At 36.7% G+C, this 26,953-nt stretch overlaps 5 protein-coding genes across 5 annotated transcripts; 3 read left to right on the top strand and 2 right to left on the bottom strand.

The window, feature by feature from the left end:
* Positions 1–333: 333 nt before the first annotated feature.
* Positions 334–3,210, top strand: PCOAH_00047880 (SICA antigen; the record flags this gene model as incomplete). The annotated part of the gene is made up of 4 exons (XM_020061571.1): positions 334–586; positions 1,285–1,373; positions 1,516–2,068; positions 2,264–3,210. The coding sequence occupies 4 exons, from the start codon at positions 334–336 to the stop codon at positions 3,208–3,210; spliced, it is 1,842 nt and encodes a 613-aa protein (XP_019917367.1).
* A 1,504-nt stretch (positions 3,211–4,714) lies between these two features.
* PCOAH_00047890 (SICA antigen) lies at positions 4,715–4,939 on the top strand (the record flags this gene model as incomplete). The annotated part of the gene is made up of 1 exon (XM_020061572.1): positions 4,715–4,939. The coding sequence occupies one exon, from the start codon at positions 4,715–4,717 to the stop codon at positions 4,937–4,939; it is 225 nt and encodes a 74-aa protein (XP_019917260.1).
* A 4,646-nt stretch (positions 4,940–9,585) lies between these two features.
* PCOAH_00047900 (SICA antigen) lies at positions 9,586–12,548 on the top strand (the record flags this gene model as incomplete). Its single annotated transcript, XM_020061573.1, has 3 exons — positions 9,586–11,050; positions 11,326–11,606; positions 12,042–12,548. 3 exons carry the CDS (start codon positions 9,586–9,588, stop codon positions 12,546–12,548), a joined length of 2,253 nt encoding a protein of 750 aa, XP_019917197.1.
* Positions 12,549–16,388: 3,840 nt separating this feature from the next.
* On the bottom strand, positions 16,389–17,390 carry PCOAH_00047910 (KIR protein; the record flags this gene model as incomplete). Its single annotated transcript, XM_020061574.1, has 2 exons — positions 16,389–17,201; positions 17,358–17,390. 2 exons carry the CDS (start codon positions 17,388–17,390, stop codon positions 16,389–16,391), a joined length of 846 nt encoding a protein of 281 aa, XP_019917301.1.
* Positions 17,391–24,173: 6,783 nt separating this feature from the next.
* Positions 24,174–25,750, bottom strand: PCOAH_00047920 (KIR-like protein; the record flags this gene model as incomplete). Its single annotated transcript, XM_020061575.1, has 5 exons — positions 24,174–24,244; positions 24,345–24,469; positions 24,713–25,334; positions 25,467–25,596; positions 25,742–25,750. 5 exons carry the CDS (start codon positions 25,748–25,750, stop codon positions 24,174–24,176), a joined length of 957 nt encoding a protein of 318 aa, XP_019917403.1.
* Between the last annotated feature and the right edge of the window lie 1,203 nt (positions 25,751–26,953).

Consider the following 26,953-nt stretch of genomic DNA (forward strand, 5'->3'; position numbering starts at 1 on the left):
AAGCGAGATTTAAAGAGAAAAAGAAAGTTATAGAAAAAGTGTAAAGAAGGGAGATTTAAGGAATAGAAAAAGAAGGAAGTTTTTAAGGTGTAAGGAAGAAGGAAGTTTTAAGGTGTAAAGAGAAGGAAGGTTTAAGGTGAAAAAAAAGGAAGTTTTAAGGTGTAAGGAAGAGAAGGTTTAAGGTGTAAAGAAGGAAGGTTTAAGCAAGAAAGAAGAATGAATGTATTCGTACATTCTCTGTGTTCACACATGTAGATACTTAGTGAAATACTATTTTCCATTTAGTAAGTAACGATTCCATTCATTGAATAAATAGTGGTGGTGAGATGAAAAATGGTAAAAATGGCTCCACAGAAGACGAGTGAATTTGAACAAGACTATACAAAGGTAGAGGAGGAACCGGGGGAACCTGGTGCACGTGGTGGACGTCCTCCACGTAGTGCAGAAGCTGAACCAAACAATGAAAATAAAAGAGCTCCTCGACGTCGGAGGGGATTCAGTGTAATAAAACTCGGACCCACCGGAATGAGTGTAACACATGAAGGAAATGAAGGGTATAGTTACGATTACGATTACTTATATACATGTGTATATATATATGTGTGTGTATATATACATATATATGTTCATATATATATATATATATATATATATATATATATATATATATGCTTTAAAAAGTAGTTGTACGGAAAAAAAAAAAAAAAGAGAGAGTGTGAGAGAGATCAAATACATTTTTTTTTTCTTTTTTCCCGTCCTTCCTATAGGCAAGGTAAAGATGGTGTACTTTTCGTATTCATTGGAAGGATGGACCTCAACCACCCATAAAACAACCCTCCATCACCACCACCACTACCATAAAGGGTGGTGCTAGGTGGGTGGTTGGTGGAAGGAAGGTTGTTAGGTGGGTTGTTAGGTGGTTGGCAGAAGGAAGGGTTGTTAGGTGGTAGGGTGGAAGGCGATATTAGGGCTGGAAGGAAGGTTGTGTTAGGTGGTATGGTGGAAGGAAGGTTGTTAGGGGTGGTTGGTGAAGGAAGGTTGGTTAGAGGTGGTTGGTGGAAGGAAGATTGTTTTAGGGGTGATACGTGGGTTGTTAGGGTGGTTGGTGGAAGAAAGGTTGTTAGGTGGTAGGTGGGTTGTAAGGGTGATGGTGGTGGTAGGTTGTTAGGTGGAAGGATGGTGGTTGAGGTTCCTCTTCCAATGTACTACCGTTTTACCATTCTTCCATTACCTTAGTACTATTTATTGCTACTTCCACTTTTGTTCCCCCTTTTCTTACACAAGTTACTTGTAAAGACAATACTTTACAGACACGCTTAAAGGAAGTAATAGAGAACTGGCATACGGACAAACAAAATCCACGAAAAGACTGGGTAAGGACTGTTACCATTTATTACAAGTAGAGGCAGCACAAATAGACATAATGAAATGTATATTATTGAAACAAAGAATGAGTGAACGTTCCGTGTAGGTATTAAATATATATACATGTTCCATCTTTCTTCTTATTGACAGGACCAAGTGTGGAAGGAAATCGAGGATAGGATCCAGCCACTCTCTGAATACATATCAAAAAATAAAGAAAGTATGGAATCCCATTGTAAAAACCCTAATGGACAAGACCGCACATGGACAGAAGCAGATAGTAACGCGTGTATGCTCATCACTGCAGGATTAAGGTATATATATGGAATTAAAAAACAAGAAACAGAAACAGAGCCAAGCAGGACGAACAACAGAACCTTCAAGGCCACTGCGGCATGTATCATATTGAATGAGTTCATTAAAAAATTGGAAAAAAAGGCTAATTCTTGTACCCAGAAGATAAGCATAGATAAGGGAATAACACAAGCATTCAGTGTCAGCGAAGAAATTAAGAACTCTGTATGCAAGGGTGATTCAGGCTGTTTCAAGTGCAAACAGTGGGACTATTCAAAATGTACAGTGAATAACGACCGAGTGGGAGAGAAATTAAAACAGAAATTCGATAGCGACGAAAAAATAAAAGAAGCACTGGAAGACATATACCCATCTTCCAACCTCTCATCCACCTCCACTCTTGGATCAGGTTATACAAAGAAAAAACCCGATAAGGGGAACGGCGAATGGGAAACCGGGAAGGAGAAGGTGAAGGGAAGGAACGAATACCCATGCATTCCTTCATCATCCTTCCTTCCTTTCCTTCCTTAGACCCCTCCTTTCCTACCTCGTCCTTAGACTACTTCCTTCCAACTACCACCACCCTAACACCCCTTCCTTACAGCCACTATTAGGGAATGGTTCAAACTATTTTCGAACGATGTGTCTAGCGATGACGAGAAACAGTATGAGGAACTCGGGGTCCTTTCAGCTTTGTGTGAACACAGTGAAGATGATGTATCCACTGATAATTGGGATAGGGGAAAGTACGGTAAGTTCTGTGAAATCATGGTAAAGAATATAATATTGACGACAGCCGTTCCAAAGAAATATAAAAACCAAAGAGAAAAAACACCGTGTGAGAAAAAAGTAAAAAATATTCCTGTATGTGATTTATTAAAAGTATGGATGTGGTATATGGACTTGTTCTGTGCTCCAAAGGCAGTTATTGAACGTGCCCTTGAAGCTGTAAAAGTAGTAAGGACGGACATGAATCCAGGTGAGAACTATGTGAAATGTACTTATGAGGATGCACTTAACCTTCCTTATACGGGACAGACAAAAACCCCAGGTGACCCGTATTACATATTTGAAACAAGTGAGTTGCATACTATGATGAAAGAAACAACTAAAGAAAAAGGATGGTGCAGAGAGGGTAAAGGAAGGTTCGGGCACAAAACCTCCGAAGTTCCAGACCATACACGCAAGGATACGGAAGAGCATGATCAAATAACGAATGGTCATGACAACCTGAACAAAATGAAAAAAATCCTTCAGAAAGTTATGGATGAAGTGAAGGAAGAAGTAAAGAAGGAAGGTGTAAAGGAAGAAAAGGAGGCAGAAGTACAGGGAGAAGAAGAGGAAGAAGACGAAGAAGAAGACCTCCCCTCAGAAGAAGATCCTCCTGGGGAAGAAGAGGAGGAAGATGAAGAAGAAAGTGGAGTAGACGTGGAGGAGGAAGAAGACGAAGTTGAAGAAATCGAAGAACAAGAAGCATCTAAAGAGGAACCAACGTCGGGAGACGGTACTGAGCAAACAGAGGACCCAGGTAAGGTTACAACATCTTCCTAAAAAGTAAACTTACTAAAGAGCAGTGTGGTAGGAAGGTTGTTAGGGTCGTCGTTCGTGGTAGGTGGATTGTTAGGTGGATGGTGATGCTAATGCAAATATTGATGCTGCTGTAGCGGAGACATGTCTCAACTTCTCTGATGCTGATGATATTCTGCCACAATCAGCAGAACTTTTATCACGACCCAATATTGCTGTGATTGATCTTGATGAGGGCGATCACAGGAGCCATTGGTCCTGTTGGGGCCTCATGTAGTGTGCCACGTACTATTAATGTAGTTCAGGAATAAAGTACAACTTCCTACTAATCCTCCTTCTACAGGCACAGGAACAAATACCCCGCCCCAACCTGTTCAACCTGAGCCTGAACCTGTTCCTGCTCCTTCTGATTCTGCGGGTAGAGGAGGGGGAGGGTCCAGTTTAGCAACACCCAAGGCTGCCCGACTTACTGACAAGAAAGGAATCGATCCTTTCCTTCCTTATTTCCCTCTTGCTCCTGCCATGATTGGTATTTCTATCATGAGTTATCTCCTTTGGAAGGTAAGACAAAGAAAAAAATTAATATTAGAGAAAAAAAAAGAAAGTAAAGGAAGAAAAGAAACAGAAAAAAAAAATAATATTAGAAGAAAAGGAAAAGGAAAAAAAAAAAAGAAAAAAAAAAGGGTTTAGGATTCCGCGCTTAAGTCCCGCGTTTCAGTGTATTGGATTCCGCATTCAGGGGGGTAGAATTTCGCACTGAGGAATGTTTATAAGATTTCGCATTTTAAAGGTGTGTGTGTAGGATTTCGCAATTTAAGTGGTGTATGTGTATAGGATTTCCCATTTTAGGGAGTGTGTTTGTAGGATTTCGCATTTTAAAGGTGTGTGTGTAGGATTTCGCAATTTAAGTGGTGTATGTGTATAGGATTTCCCATTTTAGGGAGTGTGTTTGTAGGATTTCGCATTTTAGGGAGTGTGTGTGTGGGATTTCTTATTTAGGGTTACGGTTTCAGTGGTATAAGGTTTCGCATTTAAGGGTGTGTATGTGTAGTATTTCGCATTTTAGGGTGTGTGTATGTGTAGGATTTCGCATTTAACGGGTGTATGTGTAGGATTTCGCATTTTAGGGTGTGTTTGTGCAGGATTTCACATTTTAGGGGTGTATGTGTAGGATTTCGCAATTTAGGGGTGCCTCGTTTAGGGTGAGTGTAAGATTTCGCACTTAGGGTGAAAGTAGTAATTATTTCTTTTAAAACAATATTTTGACCCTTTTAAAAAAGCATTTTCTTCCTTTTTTTTTTTTTTTTTTGTTCAGTACTTTGGAATGCTTCGTAAGACAAGAAGACGTTACAAAAGAGCTCATCAAGTACGTGGCCCGACCATACAGGAACAACTCCTTGACCATCTTGACCAACCTGGTCCACGTGAATATTATTTAGTAAAAGAGCGCAAACAACCTCGTTCTACGCCTATAAAAAGGAGGACAAAACGCGTTGCTGGTCGTCGTCGTCGTGGTGTACGTCGCCGCATGATTATTGATATTCATTTAGAAGTCTTAGACGAATGTCAAAAAGGGGGCACCAAACTGATCCAGGAAGACTTTTATGAAATTTTGGTTCAAGAATTTATGGGTTCTGATTTAATAAAAGAGGAGAAGGTTCCAAGTTCAGATTCCGGGTTTAGGGAGGAAGACATTGTTCCTAAGGAAGATGTTCAAAAGGAACAGGTTCAATGTTCAGGGTTTAGGGTTTAGGGTTTAGGGTTTAGGGTTTAGGGAGGAAGTCTTTGTTCCTAATGGAAAGGTTCCTAAGGAACAGGTTCCAAGTTCAGATTCCAGTTTTGAGGAGGATGATTTTCTTCCTGGGATTGATGTTCCTGAGGAAGATGTTCGTAAGGAACAGGTTCCCAGTTCAGATTCCGGGTTTAGGGTGCAGTAAAAATATTTTTCTTTCTTTTTTTTTTTTTTTTGTGTTATGCATGGTGGTGTTTACATGTTCGTGTGTGGTCAATATAAGTGGAAGTGAAAAAAAATTTTTTTCTTACCCACTTTATTCTGACTTGTTTGGTAAAATTTTCTTTATTGAAGAATTAAAAATATGTTCATTAATTTTTTTTGTTATAAATTTTTTTATCGTGTATAAATATATTTTTTAATTTTTTGCACATAAATATTTCTTCAAAAATGTCAGGACCTTTTTTCATTTTTCCGCATCCGTTTTGGGCGTATTCTTTTTGTATGTGCTTATCCAAACTTACAAATGAAAAGGAAAGAGAAGGAATGACATATGAAGAAAAGAAGGAAAGAAGGAATAAGAAGTAATGTGGAATAAGGAAAGAAGGAATAAGGAATGAAGGAAAAAAGAAGAAAGTGTCTCTTTTTTTTTTTTTTCCTATACTGCGTATAAGCTTTATGATCGTTATATATGCTTCCTCCCCCTCTTGAGGGAGGGGGCACACACTCATTCAACATTCCAAATGAGTGTTACATTACAATGTGTTACACAACGACGGTGTTACATCCGACCATAACCTACATTCGTTCTTTGATGATGACCTGATGTAGTATTATTTTTTGTCCTTTTTGCTCCCGCTCCTATTCCTGCTCTTGCTCTTCCTTCTCTTTCCACGGTAGATGGTCCTATGTATGGAGCTAAAGAACGTAGTGTGGAATTCTCTGTCGCGTCACCAATTGTTGACGTGTCCGTTGAATCGAATGTTGAACTGTTTTCTCTTAGAGTATCAATGTCCCCCCCGATTGATCTTCTATTCCTCCTGTTACTGCTTCTTCCGCTCCTTCCATTTCCAGAAGAATGGTTAGCAAACCAAGAAGACCATGGTTTATACTGAAGAGAAGGAAGGTGTTGTTAGGGGTGGTTGGTGGAAAGAAGATTATTAGGTGGGTAGTAGGTGGAAGGAAGGAAGAGATCTAAGGAGGAGGAAGGAAAGGAAGTGTCTAAGGAGGGAAGGAAGGAATGAAAGAAGTAAAGGAAGTGCTCTAAGGAAGGAAGGGATGTCTAAGGAAGATGGAAGGATGTCTAAGAAGGAAAGGAAAGGGAAGGGGTCTAAGGAAGGAAAGTAGGTCTACTTAGAAAGGGAAGGAATGGGTTAGAAGGAAGGAGAGTTTAAGGAAGGGGTCTAACGAAGAAAGGAGGATCTAAGCAAGAAAGGAGCATCTAAGGATGGAAGGGATCTAAGGAAGAAAGTAAGGTCTAAGGAAGGAAAGAAGGAATGTCTAAGGAGGAAAGGAAGGAACGATCTAAGGAAGGAAGGTAGTCTTAGGGTGGTAGGTGGAAGGGATCTAAGGAGGAAAGGAAGGTGTCTAAGGAGGAATGAAGGAAACAAGGAAAGAAGTAATAAGGAAAGAAGGAATAAGGAATAAGAAGGAAAGAAGGAATAAGGAATAAGAACGAAAAAGAAGGAATAAGGAAGGGGGTGTTAGGGTGGTGGTAGGTGGGGTGTTAGGGTGGTGGTATATGTTCGGTGGTAGGGTGATAGGTGGGTTGTTAGGTGGAAGGAAGGTTCTTAGGGGTAGTAGCTGGGTTGATAGGGGTAGTAGCTGGGTTGATAGGGGTAGTAGCTGGGTTGATAAGGGTAGTAGCTGGGTTGATAGGGATAGTAGCTGGGTTGTTAGGTGGAAGGAAGGTTACTAGAGATGGAATAAAGGTTGTTGGGTGAGTTGTGGAAGGAAGGTAGTGTTAGGGGTGGTAGGTGGGTTGTTGGGGGAATTGTGCATAAAGGTGCACATAGAGGTGATGGATGGGTCGAACATAGAAGTAATGTTGTTAGTGTGGTAGAATGATGTTGTTAGGGGTGGTAGAATGATGTTGCTAGGGGTGGTAGAATGATGTTGTTAGGGGTGGTAGAATGATGTTGTTAGGGGTGGTAGAATGATGTTGTTAGGGGTGGTAGAATGATGTTGTTAGGGGTGGTAGAATGATGTTGTTAGGGGTGGTAGAATGATGTTGTTAGGGGTGGTAGAATGATGTTGTTAGGGGTGGTAGAATGATGTTGTTAGGTGTGGTAGCATGATGTTGGTCGGGGTGTTAAAATGAAGGTTTAGGGTTTCCGAGTGAAGGTTCCGCGTATTAGAATGATGGTTTGGGGCTGTTTGAATGAACGTTCGGGATATTAGAGTGAAGGTTCAGGTTGTGGGAACAGTGTTAAGGTTATGGGATAAGTTTTTTTTCTAGGCTATGCAATAACAATATGGGCAGGTTTTTAGTTTCCTAGGGGGAATATTCTTTTTCTTAACGAAGAAGAAATAAGGCAGGAGCAAAAAGAAAGAATGAAAAGGAGGAAAAAAGAAAAAGAGGAGGAAAAAAAAAGAAAAAGTGAGGGAAGAATGTAAGGTGCATATGGAAGGAGAAGAGGGAAGGTCGTATGCAAGAATTTTTTTGCTTTATTTATTATTTTAGGGAAAAAGGAAAAAAAAAGGAATGAAAAGGAGGGGAAACTTGTGAGAAAGAAGAAAAAAGAAAGGAAGAAGAAGAAAAGAAGGAAGAAAAAAAGGGTTCAGTGTATGGGAGTAGGGTTAAGGTTATGAGAATACGGGTCAGGTTGTTAAAGTAGGTTTCAGGTTGTTAAGGTAGGTTTCAGGTTGTTAAGGTAGGGTTAAAGCTGTAGGATTAAGGTTCATTTCTAGGATATTTGAACAGCAATATGTCCTGCTACTTAGCTCCTTAGGGGGAGGAATGGGAAGAAGTGTAAGAAGGAAAGAAGGAATGATGGAAAGCAAGAAAGAAAAAAAGGAAAAAAGGAAAAAAAAAAAAAAAAATAAGTGAAAGAACAAGGAAGGGAAGGAAAGAATGAAGGAAGCTTGGGAAGAAGGAATGGAAGGATGGTTATTAGGGGTGTTATAATAAAGGTTCAGGGTGTGGAGTTAGGGTACAGGTTGTTAGAACGAAAGGTTCAGGGTATGGGTGTAGGGTACAGGTTGTTAGAATGAAGATTCTGGGTATTAGAGTGAAGATTCAAGGTGTGGGAGTAGGTTTTCCGGGTATGAGGGTAGGGTTTAGGGTGTAAAAATGAGATTATTCTATGTTAATGAACAACAATGTGTTCTGTTGTTTTGTATTGTGGGAGGTGTATGTGCACGCTCTGGAAGCGGGCGCAGGAACAAAATAATGAGCACCCTAAAGAAAAAGGTTATGGATCAAGGAAAAAGAAAAAAAAAAAATAAGGAAATTAAAGTAAAATAGGGAAAAAAATGAAGGAATGTAGGGAAAAAAGAAGAATGTATCTACGTTCGTTGTGTACACAGTATATGCATAGTAGTTAAGCCGTGTAATGATATAATGTTATTATTGCATTCTTAATTTGATAAGAGAACCAATTTCATTGAATAATGCAGAAAAAATGGAAACACGCACAACATGGAGCAGTTTAAGTAGTAGTTGGAGAGCGAGAAATCGGAATAGTGAGGTAAAATGGATTATATTGTTCTTATGGAACCATGAATAGGCATTTCCTGTATTAATTATTCTTCTGATGAGTATATGAATTAAAGAAGAACGGAGAAATAAGTGTGTGTGTGCATGCTATTTTTCCTGTAGCACCCGTCCTTGGAATTAATAGAAGGTTTTTTTAATGATTTCGGGAAAGAAATAAGTAGGAATATTAATAATGAGGACGATACATTATATACGTTCTGTGAAAAGAAGGATGGAGATGATGTAATACGCGACATGTCAGAGCATAAGGATTTATGCCACTTCCTTAGGGGAACAATAAATATGCTATACGAACATGGGGACGAATATGAATCTGACAATATAGAAGATAAAATGAAATATTATTTGCGTTGTTACGCATTAAAAATATGGATAGTGCAGTTAGCATGGAATAATTGTCATACAGTGGACATTATTAAATACTTGCTGCATGCAATGAATGAAATAAACCAGACCTTCGAGAAGGTCACGCAGTCTACTGAATGTTTGCTAGAAACTACAGATGTTGTTTTTGTAGGAGAAAACAGCATCCTATATAAAGGTTTTAATTGGTTAATGCAGGAAGAAGATATAAGGACTAGGTATAATAGAATAACCTCAAAGAATGATTGTAATGAGAAAGATAGAAAGACAAAACTAAGGAAGGAAGTTAGTGACCCATATGCAGAAGTGGATGCAAATGTCAGAAGAATATTTGGTGCAGTGGATAAAATAGCGAAACAGGCAGTCCCACCACCCTCTCCCTGTGAACAGGAATTTGGGAAAAAGAATGATAATGAGAATTTAAATGAGGTTTTAAAGAATTTAGTACTTAGGTGGGAAACCAAAACAATTGCGTGCAGTAAGGTATCAGTAAATTTGCATAAGTGTGAAGGAAAAGACCTAATAATAATATATATATAAGGGTGTAAGGGCGGAAGTGAAAACTAGGAGGGAATAAATTTAAAATATGTGTATGAATAATTATTTCTTATTCTGTCTTTTTTTATTTTTATTACAGGGAGGAATATGGGAATTTATTGAAGAAATATTTAATGGATTGATCAATACTTTAGATCAGGAGGAGGAGATGGTCAAACTGTGGTGTAAGGAGGATCATGGGAAAGAAGAAACTGATCAATTTAGTACAGAGAAGAAGGAATTCTGTAAGGCTGTTATAAAAATATACATGTGGATGAATGGGTTGAATCAGAATTTACGTAGAGTACGGGATCCTAAGAACATGAGTGATATAGAGTTATATTTAAGGTGTGTAATAGGGAACGTGAGCTTGGTGCACTTGTACAAAGGACATTGTCTATTCGAAGAATTCAATGAGTATATTTCTAAATCTTTAGGAGGATATCAAGAAAATATAGGTGATATAAATAACAGTCGTGTATGTGAGAATATTGAGTTCAGTAAAGTGAAGTTAGGAGGCAAGTTAATTGGTGGAATCATAGAAGGTTGGATAGACAATCTGGAAAAGAAGGGAGAAAAAATAAGAGGGTATGAATGGATAATGAGGAATAAAGAATGTAGAACGAACAATAATGACTGGCGGAAAGTAGAAAGAGGGAAAAACGAAAACAAGAATGATATTTTGAAATGGTTCGAAGGGAAGGATATAGAGGAATTACAGGAAGTTATAAAGGGAAAAAATTATTTATCCAAAGAAGAAGCAGAGGATGTAGTGAAAGGAATGAAAGAGAAAGAAATATTGAAGGAAGAAAAAGTGAAGGAAGAATTAGAAAAACGCGTGGACCAAAAAATAAAAGGAAGAAACGGATCTTCACCCCAACCACAAGCAACCACCTCCAAACCTGGCCCTCCAGAACCTACTCGAGCACCCCATGGCCCTGGAATAGCGGATAAGTCAAATCCGAAAAGTGGAATGAGTGAAGATGAGAAGGCGTTCATAGAAAAGTTGTCAGAAGAAAAGGTGGAGGACAGCGATATAAGTACTTTCGCTAGTACATGCGAAGAGGAAAGGACTGGAATGTCAGGATTAGAAGCAGGGGCGACAGAGAAAGACAAATCTTTCTGTAGAATAATGTTAAGAAATTTCTTAATGGCAAGTCCAAAGGATAATATCGACATGATCATAAAGGGGAAAGGTTATCTGGAAAATATTGATCCTCCTGTACGATGTCAAATTCTTAATCTGTGGATGAGACACTATAAGGAGGAGAAGAAATGTGATCCGGAGAAGATGTATGAGTATATTAAGAAAAGTATAGACGCAACAGTAGGGGAAGTAAAGTGGATGAATGGAAGTTATCAGAAGTGTGAATACAAAGTTGGTAATGATTCCCATGTGAGCACAGTAGACACGTACTCCGCAAGTAAAGAAGAACAGTGGGAAAAACATATACGTGAAGGAATAGCGAAGATAGGATTAGGGGAAAACTGTGGTGAAACCATACATGGATCAGGTAAAAACAGTACAAAAAAACCTAAGGGAGGAACAACAATATTACCTTCCTAATGAGATGGAAGGAAAGGAACAACATTCCGTCTCTTTTAGAGGGAAGTAAGAGAAGGAACAATACCTTCCCTAAAGGAAGGAACCGAGCAACTTCCTTCCTCCTTAAGAGGAACAGACACCTCTGGAATGTGTACACATGAAGATACACGCAGCACTATTGAAATAACAACGCCCGATTATACTTAAATTACTCTTCCCTTATTCTTTTTTTATGTCAAGCAGGAAAGGACCAAACTACTCAAGGCACTGGAGGTGGCCTAGGTGGTAGTGGTAGTAGCAGTCACGCAGCTGGTGAAGCACCACCAAAACCCGATTCCTTACCAGCTCGACATCCTCCTCCACCACCCCCAAGGAGACCAGAAACAGAAGTGCTTGCAGCTGCTAAAGCACGGAAGACGCTACCCAAAGTTAAGGAAGTAAACTTTATGCATTCTTCCCTTCCATACCTTCCTATAATTCCTGTATCCATCGCCACCTTCGTTACGAGTTATTTACTTTGGAAGGTAAGAAAAGAAAAAATTAATATTAGAAGAAAAAGAAAAAAAAAAATTGCTTCTTCGTGCTTGGAAGAAAAAGTTTGGCAAAATGGCAAACCAAAAAAAAAAAAAATTAAAAAAAAAAAAAAAAAAAAAAAGAAAAGAAAAATTAACGTGAATGAATCAGTTGGGGGTGCGTTTGTAGGATTTCGTATTTAAGGGTGTGTGTGTGTAGGATTTCGCATTTTAGGGGATGTGTGTAGGATTTCGCGTTTTTAGGGTGTGTGTGTAGGATTTCACACTTTAGGGAGTGTGTGTGAAGGATTTCACACTTTAGGGAGTGTGTGTGTAGGATTTCGCATTTTAGGGTTTGAAGTAGTAATTACTGTGGTATGTGAACAAACATTTCGCACCCTAAAAATCAATTTTTTCCCTTTTTTTTTTTTTTTTTTTTTTGTTCAGTACTTTGGAATGCTTGGTACGAGAAGAAAACGTTACAGAAGGGCTTATCAAGTACGTGGTCCCTCCTTAAAACAGCAGATTGTTGACCATGTGAACAACCAGCCAGATGGTCCACATGAATATATCTTAGTAAAGGAACGCAAACCTCGTTCTACGCCTATAAAAAGGAGGAAAAAACGTGGTGCTGATCGCCGTGCTGGTCGCCCTGTTCGTCGTCCTGCTGGTGTACGTCGCCGCATGATTATTGATATTCATTTAGAAGTCTTAGACGAATGTCAAAAAGGGGACGCCAAACTGGTTCAGGAAGACTTTTTTGAAATTTTGGTTCGAGAGTTTATGGAATGCAAATTTATGAAAGAAGAAAATGTTCCTAAGGAAGAAGTTTCTAAGGAACAACTTCCTATGGTTGATGTTCCTAAGGGAGAGGTTCATAAGGAACAGGTTCCAAGTTCTGATTCCGGGTTTAGGGAGGAAGGCTTTGTTCCTGAGGAACAGGTTCCATGTTGAAATTCCGGGTTTTAGGGTGTAGTAAATATTTTTTTTTTTTTTTTTTTTTTGTTTTTTGTATTATATTGTTTAAGCTAATGTGTCGTCAATAGGAGCGTGTAAAAAAAGAAATTTTTTCACTTTATTTTGATTTGTTTTGGTAAAATTTTTTTTTATTGCAGATTAAAAAAAATGCTTCTTCATTCTGTTATAAAATTTTTTAACTTCATAAAATTTTTTTTTTGTTTTTTTGAAATACAAGAATATTTCTTCAAAAATGTCAGGACCTTTTTCCGCATCCACGTTGGGAGTACGTTTTTCCGTTAGGTGCTTATTCAAACAAACACATGGAAGGAAGGAAAAAATCGAAAGAAATATGAAGAAAAGGAATAAAAAAAAAAAAGAAAAAAGGAAGGAAAGAAGAGGAATGGAGGAAAAAAGAAGGAATGAGGGAAAGAAAGGAAAAATGGTCATTCTTTCTTCTTACATTGTATTCATTCTATGTGCGGTGTTATTTATGTTCCTCTGATGGGGAACATTCCTTTACAGGTCTTACATATTCTGGTAACCAATATTTTGGCGACCTACATTGCGATGACTATTTGTACTATTATTGGTTCTTGTTCCTGTTCTTCCCCTTCGAGACTGTACACCATATACTGTTGATTCGTCCTCTGTTGTTGGGCCTATGGTAGAAGTTTCTTCCGTTAACTCGTCCAAGTGGTGATGTCCAGCTGATCTTCTCTTTCTTTTACCACTTGAGTGGTTACCAAACCAAGAGGTTAACGGAGTGTACTAAGGAAAAAGATAAAGGAGGGGGTAAGGTTTAGGGTTCAGGTTTTATGTTAGGTTGAAGAAAGGTCCTTAGGTGGTACTTGGAAGTAAGGTTGTGTTAGGGATGGTAGGTGGAAGGAAGGTTGTTAGGGGTGTTAGAAGTAGGTTGTTAGAAGGAAGGGTTGTTAGGTGGGTCGTTGGTGGAAAGAAATTTGTTAGGGTGGAAGGAAGGTTGTTTTAGGGGTGGTACGGTGGAAGGAAGGAAAGGGGGGTCTAAGGAGGAAGGAAGGAAAGGAGGGTCTAAGGAGGAGGAAAGCAAGGAGGGCCTAAGGAAGGGGGTCTAAGGAGTGTATATTAGGTATACTGTTAATAATTTAGTTCTTTTTTTTTATTTGGTACTATTATTACTTACTTTATATAGAAGGAATGGAGCACCTATGGTTGCTAAGGTGCCAAAGATAGAAGAAAGGGAGGAAGTCGTGGCAGCAGAACGAACGGCTTCGTTTGCTTCACGCTGGATCTTTGTTATTAATACATCCATCTTTTGCTGGAGCTGAGCCATATCACAATATAATGTATAAGTATTATTAAAGTCTTTGCAATATTGTTTAGTGCTATGATCACCCAGGCCCCCGTCCTTTTTGCACTTCTCCTTCATTTTTTCACATGCTGAGGAAAGGGTGGTCCAATAGTTGGACCATTCCTTCAGACAGGTGATACCACTCGTATTTAGTAAATTCGGTACATTCTTATAACCGTGGTAAAAATCGAATATGATTTTCATGTCGTGGAGAATGGTGTGGTCAATTTCTTCATATTTAAATTCACATTTATTTCCACTACTGATATAAGTTCCCAGCGTTTCGGAAATTTTTTGCAAGAGCTCTGACAATGGTTTACCACGTAAGGCGTTCCAGTATTTGTGGCCGAACCAATAATAGAAAAAAAGGCATGGTTCATTATTTTTGTAGTTTGGTGGCACATTCTGCATACATGCGTATATGTAGGAGTTTTCGATTCCCTTAGCGTCCTTAGTAATTTCCTTACAATCTGGGTAGCTAGTCTGTAATTGGGACGCCAATTGTGCACCTTCGGTACCCCCCTCACCCTGATTCTCTGTATAATTCTTGAAATTTGAATAGAAGTCGTTATTTAAGGTTAACGTCTCAGTAATTGATTTTAGTTTACACGTCTGGGAGGTGGGTGTTATGTGTGAAACATAAATATATATATATATATGTTATACATATAGGTATATTTATATATATATATATATAGTTATATGTATATATATGTACATATGTATATATATGTGTATATTTTTCCTTTATTTTACATGACAGCATGTATAAAATGCTTCATGCTCATTATGCTTCCTTTTATACTGTACACAAAAGGGGGACAAACCTGTAATGGTGATTACCTTCTCTGCCATGTTTTATATGTGTACACATATATATTTCTTTGTATATATATTTCACTTTAAATATTGCTTATATATTTATATATTTAATATAAAGAATGTATGCAGAATTTTTGCCCACTTTATGATTGTAAGTTTATGGAATGTGGAAGTGTGGATGAATGGTATGTGTGTGGAATTTTTATTTCTTGTTTCTTCAATAATAATAATATATATTTCATTTAATTTTTTCAAGTAATGATAACCTACTATAAATATATATAAATATATATATATACATATATAAATATGGACATATGTATATATATATATATAGATATATATATGTAGAGCAGAATCATTACATATGGTTAACCTAATACAAAGTAGGAATAAAATGTGTTAAAGGAAGTCCCCTAATGGAGCAAAAGAGGAAAAGGAAGTAATGAGAACTAAATTCCTTATATACTTCCTCATTTATTTATTTACTTATTCCATTATTATTCAATTATGTACAATTCTTCCCAGGAAGTATTGTTATTACTATTGCTATTACTATTATTACTATTATTATTATTTAGATGTGTTCGCTTCAGTTATTGCATATATATAGGTATATCTATATATGTAGTGCACAGTTCAAACATAGAAAGAGCTCTCTTTTTTTTTGTTCTTTTTCTATGCATGTGCACATTTAATCTATATTTAGTGAGAGAGGAAGCGTGCACCATTTATAAAAAGAATGCAGAAGAAAGGAGGAATATGGTACAACAAAAATGGCAATCATTATATGGAGAAGAAAAAAAAAAAAAAAAAGAATGAACACATCCCGATGTAAGAATATGTATGTATGTGCTCACCTTCGCTCCCATCCGCTTTTACTTCTATATATTATGTTTTAAAAATTCGTGTGCCTCCCTTTCCTTTTTTCCAACTTCCTTCCTTAACACCCCCCCTACTTCGTTTGGGAGAGAGTATATTCCTTTTCCTTTTCCTTTCCTTCCATTTGTGTATGTTTTTGAATAACTCTCTACATGAAGGAAGAAAGAGGGCAAAGGAAAGAGAAAGGAAAAGGAAATAAAAAATAAAATAAATCATAATAGGTAAGAAGAAATAAGCCAATTTTATTTTTTTTCGCTTTTTTTCTTCCCTTCATTTTTGGTACATTTTATAACTGTGTGTAAATAGTGTACATGTAGGATTACAAAAAAAGAAAAAAAAAAAATTATAGTTTCTCCCACAGGGGGGGTGGAAGGAAGGAACATCACATTACATTGCACGGTAGTGTATGTTTTTTCTATTCTGGCTGTTCCTATTATTTGTTCGTCCTCTTCTTCCAGATGCTGGTGGTCGCCCACCATATACTGTAGAAACATCCGTTGAGTCCGCTAGTGTTGAAGGTGCTTCTGTTGAATATAATGTGGAAGAATCTTCTGTAGAAATGTTGTCGTCTGTTAATATGTCCGTAAACATGTCCATATTGCGCCTCCCCTTGGATGTTCTTTTCCTTCTCCTTCTATTTCCACCCGAGGAAAGGGTGTTCTGTATCCAGGAAGGTAGAAGATTATACTAAAAAAAAAAAAAAAAGGAAAGAAAAGGAAGGAAGGGAGGGGTGTAAAAATATGTATTACATACATATACGTGTCTACACATATATATATATGAGAGTATTGGTATACTATGATCTATAATGGTAGTTTTACTTTATATAAAAAGAAAGCGACTGTTGGTAATCCCATCATCGGTAGTACAGTGGACACAATAGTGGGGACGACACCACTACCACTTCCAATGGAGGAAGTGGTACCAGGTCCAGATCCAGGTCTGGGTTCAAGGCCTTCCTGCGATGATTCACATTTTGATTTTAATTGTTCTGGATTAATGTTAGTATTATTTTTACCTCCATTGAACCATATGTTGAATTGTATACAATATGGATCAGTACTGGAGGAAGCCCTTTCACAATTCTGCCTTACTTCTTCATATATTGGAACGACAGCGCTTAAATAACTGCCATATTTAGCAGCACATTGGTGATTCTCTTGTAATAGTTCACCCTGTATAACACTAAAGTCGTGATAATAGTCGAATATTGCTTTTCTCTTAAGGAAAATGTCCTTATCATGTTTGGTGCTGCACTCAATTTTACACCCCTTCAGTTTATATGAACTTTCTAATGCTGAACATATCATATTCATAATGAGTGAAAACATATTATCACATTTCGGATTTTTAGATAATACATCCCCAATGTAATAATACAGGAAAGAACATAGTTCACTCTGGTGCGGATGCGTGCTGGTACCCTTATAGATTTTGTCCACATAACACACTCCTTTTACAATTTTATCGATATCATTGCCTTTATTCGCATAATTCAGAGAACTTCCTAAATACCCCTTTATACTTTCGACAGCACTTTCGACAGCACTTTCGCCAGCACAATCGTCCGTTTCTTTATTGAATTGACTATAAAACAGTACCTCCGACTTTGCATTCTGCAGTTTTGGTACCTATAAATATAATTAGTAGAACGTATATTTTCCTATGTGTTCTTACATTTTCTTATTATAATATGGGTAGGGTGTTACACATGAATAATGTGTTACATGCATGATGTATATATGTGCTCATTCTTTTAAATGGGAAGTAACCGTTAATGGTGTTCCGTCTACTGGGTCCGGCATTTTGTATATATATTTCTATGCTCCTAATGAAGTTTATTCTTAAGAACATTTCTTTTTTTATTTTTTTTTCTTTTTGGGGGGCGTTTTTTTTATTTAACATTATCTCCCCCCAAAAAAGAAAAGAAAAAAAAAACGGGTAGAATTTTTTAGTGTATACATGTATATAAAAATTTCACTGTTAAAAATGTGCATAATAATTTGCTGCTCCGCCTTCATTTATTACACCGTTAAAAGTACGACGTACAATTTGAAAGGGGTATGTGGAGTAAGGTGTGTTAGGGTGTTGGGAGAGGGGGTGTTATATTCTCTTTTTTTTTTTCTCATAAAAGGGAATATGATTATTAAGGATGTTATCATCATAAATTGCATAGAATATAACTAAAAACCATGTTGTTTTTATTTCAAATTACCACATAACAATTGCATTAATTAGTATTATGTATATTTTAATTACTTCCTTCCTTTAAAAATATACATTTGTACACACACTCAAAAAAGAAGCAAAAAAAGAAGAAGTAGAAACATCGCCACTTTTAAAATCTACTCATCACTTTAAAGAAGAAAAGAGCAAAAAGGAAAAAAGAACAGAAAAAACAAACAAAAAAGAGGAGCAAGAACTGCAAAATGATGGCACCCATACCTCTCACAAAATATTTAATATTCACCTTTGTTCTTTACTGTTGGTCACCACATCCCAACCACCACCACCATGTAAGATAAGAACTGTTACAACTTCTAAAAATTTGAGCATAATAATTATTATGAATAAACTTTTACGCTCCTTTCACTAAAAAATTGAAAAAAGAAAAATAGAAAAGGAAAGGAAAAAAAAGTGAAAAAAAAAATTTCCACCACCATAACAACCTTCCTTCCACCTACCACCCCTAACACAACGTTCCTTCGCCCTATCCTTCCTTTTTTTAGGTGATTGCCATAAGCACATCGTCCAAGGGTGTCGAAACTAAGAAGAGAAGTACCACCTTTGACACCACCTTTGGTGGAGGTGTTAAAACACTAAAATCCAAGTGGAGTGATGATGATGGTAGATCAAACAACAACAACGACGATGACGTCGTCCCTTTACAGAAGGAAAGAACAGGCGGCCTGTTTGATCAGAACGATAAAAAATTATTTCACCGATTCCATGCAGCAAAAAGTAGTAACAATGGTAAAAATGGACGTCCCAAAATGGATAATGAGGGTGCTTCCTATCATCCCTTTTGGAAGAACCGTCGCCGTTTCGGTGCAATAGACCGCTCTTTGGACAACAGTTCCTGCTCCATGGACAGTTCCATGGAAAGTGTTAATTCCCTATCAACAAACAACAGTAGCAGCAGCAGTTTCTGCTCTATGGACAGCACTTGCTCCATGGAGAGCCTCATTGACGAGCAAAGTGATGACTATCAAACACCATATAGAAGAAATAAAGCACAAAAAAATGAAAGAAGAATAGCGGAATTCCATCCCCCAGGGGTATTCCAACCAATGATCATTCGACCCAGGGAATTTCGACCTAGAGAATTTTTTAATAAACTGTTTTATGCTATAAAAAGAAGATTATGGACAAAAAAAGAGGGAGCATTCCTGTCACCGTTCTTGTCATCACCTCTCGTATTGACCCTTTCCATCTTATACGTATTAGCTCTGTTTTGTATAGGTGTGATTGTGGTTCTTTCTATAGGTGGTCCCCCCCCACTACCATATTTGTGGATGCAAAGTGGTTTTGCCATTGTTGCTTTTATGGTATGTATTCTTTTGAGCGTAAAATTAGGTACAAATTGGAACGCTTGAGGAACCACCACGAACAGTCACAAACCGTTACGGAACTGCTACAAATAGCTACAAATTTTTTTTGGTAATCGTCACGGACCGCTACGAACAGTACCGACCCTTTTGGGAGGAGCCGTTGTTACTGGTGGTTGGTGGAAGGAAGGTTGTTAAGGTGGTAGGGGTGGTAGGTGGAAGGATGGTTTTTAAGGGTGGTAGCAAATGGTAGGAAGGTTGTGTTAGTGGTGGCTGCTGGAAGGAAGGTTGTTAGGGGTGGTTGGCGGAAGGGAAGGTTGTTAGGTGGGTGGTTGGTGGAAGGAGGGTTATTAAGTGGTGCGTGTGTTATCGGGGGTTGAAGAAAGGAAATATTTTGAGGAAAGTGTGCGGGGGGGTGCACCTAAGGTAGCTTGGTTGATGGAAAGGGAGTGGAGGAAGGGGTGTGGAAGGAATGAGAGTGAAGGTAGGTAGTGTAAGATTTAGTATTGGGGGTGTTAGTGTGGGAGGAAAAGGGTTTAAAAGAAGAGGGGTTTAAAGGATGAAGCTGTTGGAAGAAGTGTGTATGAGTGTGGGGCGTTTGTGTGAAGGATTTGATATGAAGGGGGTGAGCGGAGGAGTGAGGGAGTGAGTGTGATTGTGAGGGGATTATATTTTTTTTTTCTCTTATCTTACAATCAAAATATTGGCAGCTGTAAATATTAATTTTTGAAATAATACAAAATATAATTAAAATCTATTTTTTTTAATTGAGATATATTCCATTTTATATATATTATTTTGTATGTTGTAATAAGTTCCATTTCATTTTAAATTAGATTTACACACCTGCAATGAAAAAGCAGCAAGGTCGCACGGAAACTATTTTATTAATGCTTAATAATAATAAAAAAACAAAATAATCATACTGCTGACTAATATACATAAATAAAAATAAATGAAGAAAGAAGCAAAAACAGCAAAATAATGGCACCTTTAACCTCTGCGAAGCTGTTCATACTCAGCTTGATACTTTACTCCTCGTGGGCGCAATATCCACGTCATGTAAGAGATAGGAGCAACTGTTACACCTTCAAAAAATTTGTGTACATAATAATTATTATAATTAAAAAAATTTTTTACGCTCTTTTCAGTAAAAATTGAAAAAAAAGGAGAAAAAAAAATTTTCCACCACCCTTAACAACCTTCCTTCCACCAACCACCACCCCTAACAAACTTCCTTCGCCCCTTTTTTTTTTTTTAGGTGAGTGCAATAAGCACATCATCATCACGCTATGGTGGTGGTAGTAGTGCAACAACAGGAAGAAGCAACCCATATGATTCTTCAGATGGAAGTAATTCAAGCAGTAACGGATCATCATCAATAACAAGTGGTGGAACGAACACAAGAACACAATTACCAAATCAATTTTCTCATAGAACTTATAATGAAGACGACCCCTTCAAGAATGCTATACCTAATGTACCGTATGAAAGAGGAAGAAAAAAGGACAAAAGTCTTAAGGACAAATGTCGAACAATGTGCAAAAAATTTTTTCGTGATTGCCGTCGAGGAATGAAACATAGAAGTTTACTACTACTTGTATTAGGCATTGTGGCCCTTACTTTGTTCATTCCGTGTTATACAGGCACCTATCCTGAAACTTTTACGGAGCTAGTTGCGAACTGGTGGAACCCGGGCAGTGTCATCACTTGCAGTGTACCTGGATCTAAACATACCGCGGTAATAGCATGGGCAGTTTTCACAGTCATGGGTCTGATTATATTATGTGCATTGTTAGCACTTTATTATTGGCGAGCCCGAAAGAAATATATCAAAAAATCAAGTTTAGGAATAAATTCAAAAATAGATTTGAAGAATTTATCCTATGGAAGGAAGAAAAATAACATCGTAAAAAATATGACCTTAAAGGATCATCTCAAAATATTATGGAATAAATTAACGTGCCGTAAGAATAGGGGTTTGACGTTGTTATTTGTTATATTAGTGATGGTGGGTCTTTATTTATTAGTTTTGTATTATTATGCAATTTCAGGTGTGGAAATTCCTGGTTTCCCGTGCCCAGAAGAATTCCTGAAAAAAAGGTAGCTGTTATTTCCCGAACTTCCGTTGATTCCGTAACTTCCATTGATTCCGTAACTTCCGTTTATTTGGTGACACTTTTTAAAAAATATGGTATTCGTAATTCTCATAACCATAGTGGAGCTCGTATCCTATTGGTGGTCGTCCTATTAGTTGCTTTATATTAGTTGTTTTATTATATTTGTTTTATTATAGTTGCTTTATATTAGTTGTTTTATTATAGTTGTTTTATTATTAGTTGCTTTATTATAGGTGCTTTATTATAGTTGCTTTGTTATAGTTGCTTTATTATAGTTGCTTTGTTATAGTTGCTTTATTATAGTTGCTTTATTATTGTTAGAGCAAAAGAAATATACTCAAAAAATCGAAGTCGGGATTATAAGTACTGCACTTTTTCATTTTTCAATCTTTTTTTTCCTTAATAAGAAAAACTTTTACTTTAAGTGATATATATGTGTTATTCTAAATAAATAGGAAAGTGCTTAGTCCATATAGTATGCCACTTTTAGACAGAATTGAAAGTGGAGTTTGCACACACACTTTTTAAAGGGGGGGCGGAGCATTTTTTTTTTTGTTCTTTCTTTCTGAACTTATATATTGATTACACATGAACAATGTAAACACTTTAGTACAAAACAAAAAAAAGAGAATAAAGGGAAAAAAAGAAAGAAAAAAAAAAAAAGGAAAAAGAACTGGGGGTCCTTCCTGTTTCTTACATTGTATGAACTGTATGATGATACATGTCTCTCTGTTGGAGTATATATTCATTAAGTGTTCTACCTGCTGTGATAAGCTATATTTGTTTGCCTTTGTTGTACTCTTCTACCATTATTTGTTCTATTTCTTTTGGATGTTGGAGCAGAATATTCTGTCATGGAATCTGCTATTGTTGACGCTACTGTTGAATATTCGGTAGAAGAATCATCCGTTATAGTATGGAAATCCCGTCCAATGGATCTTCCTCCTCTACTTTTATTGCTGCCACCAAGAGAATTACTTATCCATGAAAAGAATGAAGTATACTGAAATGAAAGAAAAGGATAAAAATTTGTATGTGTACGTATATATATGTGCTCATATATGTACAGTTTATTCCAAATTTATTCTAAGCATAGAGGAGGAAATATTAATAAACGTTATTATTCATATTTTGAAGTATATATAATGTGTTCCCTACTTTATATAAAACATAGGAGACGAATGGTATTCCAATTCCTATTGTGCCCAATGTACCAGATACGGCTGCGGTAGGAGTGTTGCTGCTGCTAACAGAAGCAACACCTCTGCGTGTAGAGGCCACTTCTGCTCCATTGATCAATTTGCACCCCTCTTCGGATGTGTTCTGTTTACAATAGTCCTCATATGTTTCCTTAAATTTGGTACAATATGGATCATTATTATCGTTCTTACATTGCTGATCATTATTAGAAGGGAACGATGTGGGCGGAGTGGGTCTGTATGTCCTACGATAATAATCACGACAGGATTCATAATAGGTGCTGAATTTATCATTATCAGGGTTGTAGTCCTGTTTAAATTCAAATTCTTTTTTCTTCTTATAGAAATCATCTTTGTTAGTGAGGTGATGTTCTAATGGATTACACTCACATTTATTCCCACCAGAAAGAATCTTCAATTGCTGATATATTGCATTCATAGCACTTGAAACAGAGTCCATTCTGCATTCCTCAAAGAGTAGAAGTCCCAACCAATAATAAAACCAGGAGCAAATTGCGCTATTATATGTCTTGCTTTCCTCTATTTTGGACACAAGGTTCCATGCACCTTCAATTGTGACCAGCCAACTTTTGAACTCAGCATACCCAGCTACATTAATGAATGATGATTCGGTCAATTTGTCACGGCCCGTGGACCAGGGCCCCCCCTTTTCCAACATCTCATAGATCCATTCTGAATATAGAACAGGTGTTCCACTTGGTCCCTATAAATATCATTGACGAAGTATATATGTGTGTACTCCTTATTTTTTTTTTTTTTATTGAAATTTTATATGAAGGAATTATGGGTACAATGTTTGTATATATGTGCATTTCGAGTGGGAAATGAATGTGTGTGTAGCATATCATTACTTACCATTGGTGCCATGATTTATTTGAGGATTCTTCAATTTAATATATTCTTTTTGAAGTTGTACATATATTCATATATTATAAAAGCACATGCAAGGATCTTCCGTTCCTTCTATAATGCATGTGGAGAAAAATATGGAAGCTTTTATTTTTTCCCACAAAATTATGCACATCCTTCCTTTTCTTTCTTCCAAATAAGGATTGCATGTGTACAAACGTATTAAAGCACTATATGCATATATATGAAATAAGGCATAAAAATGTAGGAATAAGTTCCCCATAATAATAGCAGCATAAAGGAGGGAAGGAGCAAAATAAAAGAAAGGAAGAGGGAAAAAGGAAAGGAAAAATTTATGAAGTTAAAAATTTTCGGAATAAAATGAATAAGCATTTCTTAATCAGCAATAAAGAAGAAATTTTACCAAACAAATCAAAATAAAGTGGCGAAGAAATTTTTCCTTTTTTTCTCCTTCCACTTCACTTTATTTTGACTTGTTTGGTACATTTTTTTTATTCAACATCTGAAGTGTTCACGAAATTTTTTTTTTACAAGTTTTAATTTTGATAAACTTTTTTTTTTTTTTCTTTTCCTCTAAGGACTATAGAAGTAAATGGAAAAAAAAAAAAAATTAAAGAGAGAAAATTAAGGAAGAAGTGCAACAAAAAGAAAAGGGAATGGAGGAAAAAAGAATGGTAATTTTTGCTTCTTTCCATACACTGTATATATAAACTGTGCACAGTGTTATTTATGCGTCTCCCCCTCTTGAGGGAGGGGGCATTCACTCATTCAACATTCCAAAGTGTTACATGTTCTGATAACCTATATTTTCGTGATGACCTGACCTACGGTTATTTGTTCCTGTGCCTGGTCCTGTTCTTCCACTTCTGGTGGTAGATGGTCTTGTAGGTGCTATTGCTGACTGTCTTGTGGACGGTCTTGTGTATGCAGTAGAGCGTAGCGTGGTGGAATGTTCTTCTGTTAAGTCACCTATTGTTGTTGAAGTGTCCGTTGAATCGTACGTTGAGCTATTTTCTGTGAGTGTATCGAATTGTTGTTGTCCAGTTGATCTTCCCTTGCTTCTGTTGCTCCTTCTTCCTCTATTTCCAGAAGTGTGGTTACCAAACCAAGAAGACCATGGTTTATACTGAAGGGAAGGAAGGAGTTAGAAGGAATGAAGGTTGTTAGGGATCATTGGTGGAAGGAAGGGTTGTTAGGGTGGTGGTAGGGGGGTTGTTAGGGCTGGATGGTGAAAGTAAGGTTGTTAGGGTGGTCGGTGGAAGGTCTAAGGAAGGTCTAAGGAAGGGGACGTAAGGAGATCTAAGGAGGAGAAGGAAGGAGGTGGTCTAAGGAGGGAAGGGAGAAATTACTATTATTTATATTTCGCAACATTAATGTAGAATGGATATATTTTACCTTATATAAAAAGTATGCTAATGCTGGTAATTCTAATGCTGCTAAGGTACCAAAAGCAGATGAAAGAGAAGAAGCAGCACTCGCTTTACTTATAGCATCGTCTAGTTTGGTGGATATGGATTCTTTTTCTTGTTTTGCCTGCAGTCGTTCGGCCTCTAATTTTTGCTTTACGGAGGTAAACAGCGTACCTTGCCCTAGGGTAGCTGCCTCCTTACAATACAAGTTTAATGCTTCCGCTACACCACAATGTACCCTGTAGTTCTTATTAAATTCGCCACAATAGTCATTACTTCCCTGTCCCTTACCTTCTACTGCGCAATCTTCTCTTATAGCTTCACATGCGGAGGAAATTTTGTTCACGTAAGTGGACCATTGTGTGTCACATTTGGGCCCATTCTTTAGTAACCTGTCGTTTATGGTCGCATGTTCCTGGAAATAATCGAATACTTTTTTCATTTGGGGAAGAAGTGTTTCGTTAACATCGCTGTATTCAGTTCTACATTTCTTCGTATCAGTAATGTCCTTCAGAGCATTGTGAATTTCCTTCAGGAGGCCTGAGAATGACTTCCCACCTAAGTCGTTCCAATATTTATCTCCTAACCAGTAATAAAAAAATTCACAGGGTGTATTACCCCATGTTCGCAGCCCCTTCCGTTCACATGCGGTACAATAAGCACGTGCGATTTTTTCAGCGTTATTAATAATATTTGCACAACCACTGAAGTTACTAGTCCTTAATTTAGTCTTTAACTGTTCAGGCTGGACACCATTAGTACTACAGTCGTTCATAGTACGATCATCATTATTGAAGGTATTATAAAATAGCGCATATGAATTTAAAGTATTTAAAAATTGATCCTGCGAAAATGTAGTTGGCAAGGAAGGAGGAAGGAGGAGGAATGAAGAGGTGGAGTGCGGAATATACATATGTGCACATATATATGTGGACACATATTATTCAAATGTCCTCCCCTTTTTAAAATAAGGGATAAAGTGGTATTACCTCAACCATTTTTTATGTACACAACAATGTTTGCATATATTCTACATTTAAAAATTGTTTCTTATGTATTTATACATTTAGTATAAAAGGAAAAGTGTATGTGCAAAATTTTTGGTTCCTTCTTATGATTAATGAATATTCAAAATTTTTTATTCTTTCTCCCTTAAGAATATATGTGTTGTTTAATTTTTCAAGTGGTCATAACACATAAATGTACATGTACATCAGAGTCATTACATATGCACATTGTACATTGGAGTCATTATACATTGTACACCTTGTACATTTTATACATTGTACACATTGTACATTTTATACGTTGTACACCTTGTACATTTTATACATTGTACACATTGTACATTTGGGCATTGTATTATTTATTATTATTATTTTCACCTCATTCCATTATTATGTGTATGGAAGAGGAAGGGGAGGGGAGAACAAATTACTTTTTTTTTCTTCCTTCTGAGCTGAGAAAATATTTGTGTATGTACTTCTTTTAAAATTAATGTATGCTTTCTATTGTTATTATTTAAAAGAAGATTTTTAGGTGGTAGGAAGATTGTTCATTAAGAAAAATATTTGTTAATGTACATGTATATATTGTATGGTATAGTGTATAGTTCATGTACATGTGCAGTTCATATGAATGCATGAATATATGTGCAGCAGAGAGGGAGAAGGAGAGCATACTCTCTTTTTTTGTTCTTTTTCTATGCATGTGAACATTTATTTATTCACATATATTTACGCTATTCACATATATATTTACATTATTCACATATATATTTACATTATTCACATATATTTACACTATTCACATAGTTTACTATTCACATATTTGCATTCACATATTTGTATTCAATATGAATTCAAATACGTATTAATTGATTTAAAAGTTTCTTTTTATATTAATATGCCCCCCCTCACCCCCCCAAAAAAAAAAGGAAAAGTACTCCTAATTTTTTTTAATGCATATATATATATATATATATACATATGTATGTATATATATATAGTGCACAGTTCTCATATACAGTTCATCTACATGCCTATGTGCAGTTCTTATATATATATGTACAAGGAGAAACGTTTCACCCCCTCTCCCTTCCAATGGACATCATCCAAATGGTCAATATCTAAAGTGGACACTTTACCCATGTAATGAAGGAAGGAAACAATAACATTCTCCCCCTCTATGTGCGTAGAATA

The sequence above is a fragment of the Plasmodium coatneyi genome, chromosome 13 (genome assembly GCF_001680005.1).
Source record: "Plasmodium coatneyi strain Hackeri chromosome 13, complete sequence".
In the NCBI taxonomy this organism is placed as follows: domain Eukaryota; phylum Apicomplexa; class Aconoidasida; order Haemosporida; family Plasmodiidae; genus Plasmodium; species Plasmodium coatneyi.